General features: G+C 60.0%; 2 protein-coding genes across 3 annotated transcripts; one reads left to right on the top strand and one right to left on the bottom strand.

Moving 5' to 3' along the window:
- Positions 1 to 192: 192 nt before the first annotated feature.
- On the top strand, positions 193 to 5,257 carry LOC119093051 (exportin-T). 2 transcript variants are annotated; one of them, XM_037215944.1, is made up of 7 exons: positions 193 to 278; positions 602 to 787; positions 1,839 to 1,952; positions 2,325 to 2,486; positions 2,961 to 3,170; positions 3,657 to 3,782; positions 4,500 to 5,257. In XM_037215944.1, exons 1-7 carry the CDS (start codon positions 213 to 215, stop codon positions 4,524 to 4,526), a joined length of 891 nt encoding a protein of 296 aa, XP_037071839.1. In that variant the 5' UTR covers positions 193 to 212; the 3' UTR covers positions 4,527 to 5,257. The 2 variants fall into 2 exon arrangements, with proteins under 2 accessions (XP_037071839.1, XP_037071840.1); XM_037215945.1 differs by having other exon boundaries at positions 1,857 to 1,952.
- A 1,665-nt stretch (positions 5,258 to 6,922) lies between these two features.
- On the bottom strand, positions 6,923 to 7,711 carry LOC119093042 (luciferin sulfotransferase-like). The gene has a single exon (XM_037215935.1). It carries the CDS (start codon positions 7,709 to 7,711, stop codon positions 6,923 to 6,925), a length of 789 nt encoding a protein of 262 aa, XP_037071830.1.
- Positions 7,712 to 9,889: the final 2,178 nt, after the last annotated feature.

Genomic DNA, 9,889 nt, shown 5'->3' on the forward strand with positions numbered 1-9,889 from the left:
CCGGTGACCCCTGCCCGTGTCCACCTCGGCAGCACAAGTGCGAGCAGCTGCAGCAGCTGCTGGGCCCGGTGGTGGGCCAGGTGGGCACGCTGTCGGCGCAGCTGGAGTCGGCGCCCGAGGGCTCGCCGCTGGCCGAGCGGCTGCAGCGGCAGGCGCGCCACGCCGTCGGCGTCACCGCCCGCACCACCAAGGCTTTCTCGGCCGGCCAGACGATGCGGCTGGTCGGCTGCGTCCAGCTCTACCTGGAGGCGCTGCAGATCTTCCTCAACACACTGCAGGTGGGTCGCGCGCGACGACGGGGCTGAAGCGATCCGGGCACGTGCGCCGCCGCGGGGTGGTTTATGGCCAAACTAGCCTCTCGGTTTCGTGTGCTGATGTTGGCGTGCGCTGGTGGCATCGCTCCAGGGGTGAAGGAACGTGCTATGGAGTGGACGGGTCAACTCCGTCTTTAGTTAAGTTCTTCCCACGCATCCTCACAGCGTCAACGATAAGCTATCTGAAGATGCGGTCGGGCGTTGGTCCGCCCTGTGTTTCACTGCTCCATCTCGATGTGACCCAGGTGCCTGACCGTCTGACCGGCGTGCGCCGTGCGCCGCCGCAGGGCCCGCGCCAGTACCCGCTGCTGCAGTCGGGCGTGATCCAGCTGCTGCACCGGCTGGTGGTGTGCCTGGAGGAGGAGGTGCTGCCCTACATCCCGGCCGCCTCCGAGGCGCTGCTGCGCTCCGCTGACGTGCGAAAGGTGCAGGAGTACCTGCCGCTCATCAACCAGGTGGTCGCCAAGTACAAGGTGCGCTGGAGGGTCTCCGGACGTGGGTGTGGGAGGGCGCCGACCGGACTCGCCCGCTGTTTGTCTTGCTGGGGCGCTGGAGGGTCTCTGGATGTGGGTGGGAGGGGGAAGCCGGCCGGACTCGCTCGCTGTTTGTCTTGCTGGGGCGCTGGAGGGTCTCTGGATGTGGGTGGGAGGGGGAAGCCGGCCGGGTTCGCCCGCTGTTTGTCTTGCTGTCGCGCTGGGGGGTCTCTGGATGTGGGTGGGAGGGGGAAGCCGGCCGGATTCGCCCGCTGTGTTACGCGCTGGGCCGGTCGTCAGACCGCTTTGGGTAATAGGAAGGCGCATGTCGGCACGTACCAGTAAACGTTGCGCAGCCATCTACGAACACAGTCTTGAATGCTGTCAGCGGGGTTTCTCTCACTCCAACAATGGGCTAGGCTGGCTGGTTTCTAGTTCAGGAAAGAACGTTGCGCCGGGATTGTCACCGCAGTCTCGTGATGTAGCAAACAACGGCCATTATTAGTTGTCTTTCTGCACTTGTACCGGGCTTCTTTCAACTATAATTTGCCCTGTGATGATATCATGTTCTCCGCTAATTCCCCATATATGTGCCAGTTTTCGTATTTACTTGCTTCGTTGTTCCTTTATGGACCTGCGGACGCTTGCCACGATAACGCGGATGCCTTGGAAGTTATGTGACGTGACCAGACGTGACACAAACTGCATGCATCAAAGAATAATTGGGGTACACACATTGCTATGCGCTAACATCGGCAATGCACGTTTTTGCATTTAGGAGAATCTGCATTGTAAATACATGTCACGAGTAACCAGACATGTAACCTCCTGCAGTGAATGTGTTATGGCTTGCATTAACGTCGTCTCATAATCGCCATTGCTATACGTGCTAACACTAAACGCATAAATACGCACTTAACTGCGCTCCAAAAGTGCGAGGAGCTTGGCCGAGATGCGCTTGCACGGCACGCCAGCAGCCGGTGTTCGGCCGGCCGCGGCCGAACCGCGGCGCGGGCGGCGCGCGCGAGCAGGTGCGACACGCTGAGTGTAGCTGTCGTGGCTGTTTCAGAAGGAAGTGATCCCGTTCGTGACGCGCGCCTTCATGCCCATCGTGGAGACGATCTTCGCCGGACTGCGCCAGCCCATCGACGACGACGACGAGGTGGTGAGTACGGCGCCGCGGCGAGCTCGATGGGGGGGGGGGGGGGGGCGGGGCGGACAGGGACGACCACGGAGTACAGCTTCTCGTCAGAGCGAGATGGTGGCCTGGGCGGTGTTTTGGGTCCCACAGAGTTCTCGTACCCTGATGCGGTCCGCCAGATGAAATATCCCGAACGCAGGTTTGCCTATCTGACATCTACCCGAGTCGGGGCGCCGGCATACTTGTTGGGAGAGCCGGGTAATGCAGTCTGGGCATTGCTATACAAACCGTGCCACAAGGAGCGCCTTCATTGCTCAAATAGATGAAAACGATGAGCACATGACGTGAATGGGGGCGGCTTTATCACCCCGCGCGTGCGTCTGGTGCCGGTGGCAGGCGCGGCGAGACCGGCAGACGTTGCAGCGCTGCTACTACCTCTTCCTGGCGTCGCTCGTCTCCAACAACGTGCTGGAGGTGCTTGCGCAGCAGCAGCCGCAGCACCTGCACGCCGTGCTCCTGTCCGTGGTGCAGGGGGCTGTCGAGCTGCCTGACCCCGTGGTAAGCGGCTGACCTTAAAGCGCGAGGTCTGTGTATGGTGCGGTTCAGGCTGTGGTCTCGAGGTTGCTTACATGGGCTGTTAGTTAGCGCGGGTTGGGTGGTGGTCGTGTCCTCATGTGATACGCCGTGGTGATCGTGCCTCAAGCACATCGAAAGCGTTTAGTCTTTTTGGCTTCTTCTTCTTCTTCTTCGGCATCTTCTTGCCGCTTGTGCGGGCCTTCACTGCTTCTTTTATTGAGATCTAAGTAGTGTTTAGGCATCTGTATGCTGTGTGCGTGTCTGCTGCCTTCTAGACTGGGCTCGTCACGAGAGCCCTGGGCAGCAATTGCGATCAGGTTAGCGTACAACGCTACCGACGAGCGCCTCTGAAGCTTGCTCTTGTCAGATGGCGTTCATGGTCCCGTCCCGTACGCAGCAGCCCACTTCCATAGCCATCCCCGACCGCTGACCGGCGCGCGGCGTCGCGGCCCGCAGGCGCAGCGCTCGTGCTTCACCATCCTCCGGCGCGTGACGGAGGCGTGGGGCCGCGAGGGACCGGCCGACTTCGCCGCCTTCCTGTACGAGCACGTGGTGCCGGCCTGCTTCCGCGCGCCACTCAGCAGCACGTTCGACCTGTCCGACGCGCAGACCATGCAGGCCCTGCACGAGTCGGCCCTCTGCCTGCGCACCGTCTACGAGCAGCGGGTGAGCGCCGGGCGACCGACGGCCGGCCGGGGGACGGCGAGGACAGGTGCGGGGAGGGGGGGGGGGGGGGGGGGAGCGGTGAAAGTTGTGGGCACAAGGGTGGTGAGAGCATGAGGTCGATGGGATTGTCGTTGAGGAGAGTGAGAGCGTTGTGCCGGGTACATGTCGGTGTTGCGAACGTCAGGGACGGTTTTCTCGAACTTCTATGACCAGCCCCTACTTTAATGAGCCATGAAAAAAGGTTCATGATGAGATTAGATGCGTAGGATTAGAGTGCAACATTTACCTGGCGTATCATATTTAATCTGCTCTCAGCGATCGCCGAAGACCTCAATGGTGGTCGCACGGAACGTTCACCATGTCCTAATGTCACCTGGTCCATGACCTGAGCCTGCTGTGCGCTGCGGTCAGCCGTGTGTGCGCTCTGTCTGTGTTGCGACCGCCGGTGCGCCGCGCCGGTCACGACAGCGTGAGCGCCGCCGCCAGGGCGAGGAGCTGGTCAGCTACCTGCAGAGCCGGTACATGCCCACGCTGGACCTGGAGCCGGACGTGATCCAGCGCTTCTGCCAGGCGCTCCGCTCCGACAGCAAGATATTCCGCAACTACACCAAGGTAGGCGGCCTCGCGGCCTCTCTCGGACGCCCCGCCGCGCCGCGACCACCTGGACGTGTTCTGAGACGGTATCCACAGCCGTCTCTCTTATCCTCTATCTCGCCTCATCCTGCATTCTCGCGACACCCCGTTTGTCCGGGGCAGGCTGCATGCATCAGCCACGAGTGGGCCGAGAGCCCCGTGGGAAGGGGGCCCCGACTGGGTACCCAGCGCGCATGCGCTAGTTTAAGCTCGGTGGCTGGCCCTCCAGGCGCATGCTGGTCTGTCCCGCCGTTAGCCATTTTCCTTCCCCCCCATAGCCCTGAAATGATCAGTTCTGGTCGAAAGGGCTCTAATCCAAAAAACAATGGACGTGTTCTGATGGGAGGCGACGACTGCTTGAGTGGGATGACTGCTGGTTTTTGGTTGTGAGGGCGCATCAACTGTATTGGTGATTTGCGTCGAATGGAAACGTGCTGTCGTCTAACCGAACGCTGTGGGATGACGGAAAAATAATCACGAGGTGCTGACAACGTTAATATCGTGTGCTCTGAGTCTGAGGTGCCAACATATTTATTGCTTTCATCTCTTCAACAGTCTTCCCTATGCTTCGCTGATCATCTGACAGGCCCTGCTTGCCATCTGCCCGTGGTGTCCTTGCCAGAGGCTGAACAGCCAGGACACCGTTCTCATGACCCGTACAGCTCTGTAACGCCACTTTTTCTGTTTCCTTTGCAGATGTTTTTCCGCCAGGCGCGTTCGTGACCTGCGCTGGCGTCGGCGGCCGGGCCTAGTCAGTGTCTTTGAATGCTCCAGCCGACGCGGGCGGGCACCGCAGGACCCTCAGCGCTGACGGCCGTGATGGCTGGTTGGCCAGGTGGCACCACTGAAACTCAATCGACGCGTTGCGACGCTTAAAGCGTAGGAACATATCGCCACGCCTGCGTGCGAGCGCGTGCGTCCGTGTCGTTTGCGTGTGGTGTAAGCGCGTGGAGGCGGCCTGCCGCTCGGTGGATGCGTCCACCTTGTCTGCTCTTGCGGGGCCGTGAGTGCCCGGGACGGTGTTTCTGTGATACGCACCACCGCTTGCGGAGGTGCGGGCTGCGCCAGCGACAATGCGCCGGCGGTGTCTGCCGCGCGGGGGTGGCTTTCTCGTGGTCGTGCTCACGTGTTATTGTGGTATTTTGTAAGAATTCCTCGCAACTTGTTCCGATTATTTCGAGTATCGCATTGCACTGGATGTGGCAGTCCCCCCTCACGAATGATCCAAAGTACCCCGACGGCTGGTGCGACCTGAGTTTGTCAGCCTCGCGGTGTTGCGTCGACGTGTTCCTTGATCAGCCGGGGGGCAACGATCGCGGGGTGCCTGGCCAGCGCCGGCGGCTGTGCAATGTTCCGGTGAGGCCGTCTGGTGGCGGCGCCCCGCCTCAGCCTCGCCCCGGACCCTCCGTCGGCTCCCGCCCGTCGGGTCATGTGGTCGCCGCCGAGTCGTCGGATCGCTCGTCTCTCGTGCCGGGCGGCCGAGTCCGCCGTCAGAGGCCTGCCGTGGCTGGTCGCCGTGCTTGTAGCATACTGTTCCGTTGATTCATTTATCACCAGTGGTGCCTTGTGTTTGTGCTCTCGCAACCATACATGTACTTTGGCAGTTTCAGGGCTCAATAGTATGCTGTTGGACAAGAACTTCCTCGCGCCAGGTCGGGCTGTCGTACATTGCGAACTGAAGTTCTGCCGGCTTGTTTAAGCTCGCGGTCCTTATATTTTGTGAGTGGCGATCGTCAGTGGCTATTTCTGTAACATTTGACTTGCCTTTCTTAACGACGAGGTGTGCCGCTTACTTTGCATCTGTGTAAAGGGAAGGTTTCGTAGTGCTCAGACATTTGGGGTTGGCCGCAAGCGATTATGCGATTTGTATCTTGTTGCGAACGAGGTGTGGTTGCTTTGTATGTGCGTATTTATCGAATACGGATGGATTTGGGAGTTACGAGCTGTTTATAATGAAGCTAATGCATCAATGGAATGTATGTGTACGCACCATGATGTGCACGACTACGGTTAGTTCGCGTTTCGTTTCCAGGCACCAGGGTTGTCGCTGGAAACAAACCCGTGCCCGGTTTGTATTTTGCTCACGGATATGATCTTGTTTTGATCTTAAACAGTTTGTGATTTACGAAGCAAGACAATAATGTGTTATGGTACTGTGTATTTTTCTTTCTCACTTGACCAGCGAAAATGGTGTTCCGTTGGTACCTTCGTATCAAAAAGTCAGTTTAAGGTCGCGTTAACATGTTTTGCTCCCGCTGGCGCTGGCGTGATGAACGCCACCTTTGAGACCGACTCAAGTACGTCGGAGGGGCGATACTTGGGGTCTGGCCAAACCTGTGGGGTAACAATTTATCTACGCACACGTGAAATGCAGACGAATTCCCGAAACAGTTCACTCGAGCATCTGGCGACATCGCAGTGGCGCGGTGGGTGTCACGGCTAAGGAGGGCGTCCGAGAGCGTGAAGAGGCGCACCGCCAATCGCCACAAGCAAAACAGGCTCGCCCCTACCGCTGCTGTGACCCTCGAGTGCTCATGTTCCGTTGGTGCAGCCGTGTTATTGTCACTGTGTAAGCCCGGTGTCTGTAATGATGGGAGTTGTCGGGCCGTGGTGCACAACCAGAGCATGCGAGAAGAAAGATGCCGGGCCCGATTGTCCCCACCAGATTTGTTTAGCCTAGCAGCAGCGTCTCTGATCACATATTTCTAGTTTTAGAACTGTACCTGATGTGTGCGTACTGCATCTTGACCGTGCATCTTTCCACCCACCGCGCACTAATTGTTGAGCTGCCTACGCTGTACCCAAAGCTATGTAATTTTGTTTCGTTGCGAGTACATCGTGCTGTCACCATCACAGCGGGTCAAGATCGGAACAGCAAAAACTGTGCGAGATTAGCCGTCACGGATCGCTGGCTACCTTACAGTTCCGCATCGGCGTGACCCGGGACCGTGTGTCGTTTTACGAGTCAGGGATTGCACGATGACCCGGCGTTGGAAACCTTGTGCAAACACGTGTCTCACAAACATGCGTGTACGGTCCAAAGGCGGACCGCATGACGCACGTCGCTATGTTCCATACTCGTCTTCCGCAGCATCGACGGCGCGTCGAGCCGGCGGCGCTCACTGGACACCCTGGAACGTGAGGCCGGTGCCCTCCACCGAGCGCCTGATCCAGTCGTTGAGCCGCCGGTCGGTGTCGGCCGACAACTGCTGCTTCCAGCTGCCTACCTGGCCCTCACGGATGAAGGACGGCATGTCCAGGATGCCCGCGTCCTGGTACATCAGCGAGTTGGCGTGCTTGTTGTTCTTCATGCCGGCGAAGTCCAGGTGGCTGCACAGCTGGCCCACTTGCTCGTCCGTCAGCTGCTTTCCGAGGAAGGCGGCCACGCGGCGGAGCGTGCCCGGCATGTCACGCTTCATGTCCTCGTAGAACAGGAACAGCATGTTGGGATGGTCGCGGCGCTCCCACGCTTCCAGCACGTGCGAGAAGAACGGCAGCCCGGGCAGCCGGCCGGCCATGTAGTCCTCGGCCAGGTCCTCAAGCGACCCGCTGTACTTGACCACGCGGCAGCGCGAGAAGTGGTGGTAGTACGACACCAGCGCGTCCTTCGGGTTGCGGGTCACATAGATTACTTTGTTGGTGTCCAGCACGTCGGGTGGCAGCAGCGACAGCGGTACGTGCGTTTTCACCAGCCCCGCCGAGCGCCAGAGGCCGCGCAACAGCAAGTAGCCCAACCGGCAGAGCCCGGCCAGCTTCGAGGGCTGCGTCAGCACCAGCGGCACGTACTCGCGCAGGAAGGCGGGCGTCAGGCCCAGGTAGAAGAAATTCCCCACCTCCGTGTAGCGGTTCTGATCGAGCGGCGTGCGTGCGCCGGCAAAGTCGCAGTCGTTGGCCAGCAGCCAGGCCATCTCTAGCGTCCACGTGGTGCCGCACTTGGGCACCGAGCAGACCACCAGCTCGCCGGGGCGCACGGTGCGGCGCGCCGCGTACCGCGGCAGGCTGAGGAGGGCGTGGCGCGGCAGCGTGAAGCGGCCGGCGCCGACGCGCACGGCGCCGGCCTCCAGCGCCCGGCAGTGGCCGCGCAGCGTGCGCTCGTCCATGGACAGCACACGGTGTCGCCGGCCCGCGTCGTCCTGCACCTCCCAGCCACCCGCAGAGGCGTCGGCCTCGATCTCTGGTGTGGTGTTCCGGGCCTCTGGTGTGCCGTCCCGGGCCTCTGGTGTGTTGTCACGGGCCACTGGTGTGTTGTTCCGGGTCTCTGGTGCGCCGTCCCGAGGTTCTGGTGCGCAGTTCCGGTCACGCGCGCTTGGGCTAGAGCGGTACCTCGCCTTCGTTACGTCTTCCCGCACGCCATACCTGAAGTTGGCCTCGCCACCTTCCGCGCGATATTTCAAACCGCCAGAAAATCTGCCGTCGGACGACAGCGATCTGGACAGGGCAGCACTCACACTAGGACGGCCGTCAGCGCTGGTGATGAGTGGATACTCTTGAACTTTCGCCGCAGGCTGGAGCGCAGCGTCGTGCCTCCGCCGGAGGGTCCCGGTCGTCAACCCGTACTCTGCGTGAGAGCTGGGGCTGTCGTGACCGCGAGAGCGCTCCTGGCTTGCCGTCGGGTCATTCTTGGCCGAGGACGCACGCTGGCAGGCTTCTGGTATCTCAGCTGCCCCGCTGATATTCAGGTTGGCGCAGGTGCCGTCATTTGCGTTGGTGGCCACCATCACGGGTCATTTACGTGACAGCCGACTTCCAATACGCTCCTCCTGTTTTCGGTTCGCGGAAGGCAGGCAGACTGTAATCCGGAGTCGCACGCAAGTTTCCACTGCTGCAGGGAGCGCTTGTATGCGGGGACAGCGGGCGTGTACGCTAAATAAAGTCGGTGTCCGCTGATGCGGCATGATACAACACGCGCTTCGACGGCAGGCACATGGGGCGGTGCCGCAATCGCCTGGGCATTTCGTCACAGCAGTAAAAGTAGTGTCGACCTTTTCCACTCGCCGTTGGAGGAATACCTAGATAGCTGCGGCGTTGTCCCAAACGGTGTAGGAAGGAGTTGTAGTTGCATTTGCAGGGACGGAGTCTGCTACAAGGCCATGCTGATGCGGAGCTGACCGTCGCTGAATCAAGACAGCTCACCTTGCCGAACTGAGCCAAGAGATGTCTCGCCAATCGATTACGTGCACGTATGTCGTCACTGGCAGTGTTTTCTTACCTCAATCGGAAGACGCTATGGCGAGGAACTACATCAGGAACACTGCCGAGAAAACCCCGTCAGAAAAGTCGAGAGCGCTTAGTATTGACAATGTATGTACGGGGCTTGAGCGCACTGGGATTTACCCCCACAATCGTACCGTTTTTGATGATGAGTTGTTCCTACCCAGCTCGGTGACTAATGGACCAGTCCTACGGCCAGTCATCTCTAAAGGCTCTGGTCAGCTGGCGCCGAGCGGAGCGACGGCAGGCACCGGTCAGCTGGCGCCGAGCGGAGCGACGGCAGGCTCCGGTCAGCTGACACCGAGCGGAGCGACGGCAGGCTCCGGTCAGCAGGCGCCGAGCGGAGCGACGGCAGGCTCCGGTCAGCAGGCGCCGAGCGGAGCGACGGCAGGCTCCGGTCAGCTGACACCGAGCGGAGCGACGGCAGGCTCCGGTCAGCAGGCGCCGAGCGGAGCGATGACAGGCTCCGGCCAGCAGGCGCCGAGCGGAGCGACGGCAGGCTCCGGTCAACTGGCGCCCAACAGAGCAGCGGGCTCTATGGTACAGGATACGTCCGTTTCTTCAGAGGCCGGTTATTGATCAGCAAAAAAGTTGTCATGGCTTATAACTGATGACATTTCCTTTTGGTTCACATGATCTAAATCACAGGTATAAGTAGAGCAGAGCTATCGCGATTACCTTAAAAAACGTATCAACGCGCCCTACTATCCTCGAAGTGTTTTCCACCTCAATCGTCAAAACGATTCAGTACTACTACTCACGCAGAACTGTTCGTGAATGAACGTGTTGAAAGGTGGGTTAAAACACAAGCTTGATTTGGTCGGCGCGCCGACCGGTAAAGACCTGTAACCAAAGCCTCAGGTTGCGCTGTCACA

The sequence above is a fragment of the Pollicipes pollicipes genome, unplaced genomic scaffold, assembly GCF_011947565.3.
Source record: "Pollicipes pollicipes isolate AB1234 unplaced genomic scaffold, Ppol_2.1 Scaffold_38;HRSCAF=43_pilon_pilon_pilon, whole genome shotgun sequence".
NCBI lineage: Eukaryota > Metazoa > Arthropoda > Thecostraca > Pollicipedomorpha > Pollicipedidae > Pollicipes > Pollicipes pollicipes.

What these genes read in the sequence shown, in the direction of transcription:
- LOC119093051 (XM_037215944.1), top strand. Translation starts at nt 213, where the DNA reads ATGCGGCTGGTCGGCTGCGTCCAGCTCTACCTGGAGGCGCTGCAGATC. An exon ending in TCGAGCTGCCTGACCCCGTG is followed by an intron (nt 2,487 to 2,960) that starts GTAAGCGGCTGA and finishes CGCGGCCCGCAG; the next exon opens with GCGCAGCGCTCGTGCTTCAC. An exon ending in TATTCCGCAACTACACCAAG is followed by an intron (nt 3,783 to 4,499) that starts GTAGGCGGCCTC and finishes TTTCCTTTGCAG; the next exon opens with ATGTTTTTCCGCCAGGCGCG.
- LOC119093042 (XM_037215935.1), bottom strand. Translation starts at nt 7,711, where the DNA reads ATGGCCTGGCTGCTGGCCAACGACTGCGACTTTGCCGGCGCACGCACG.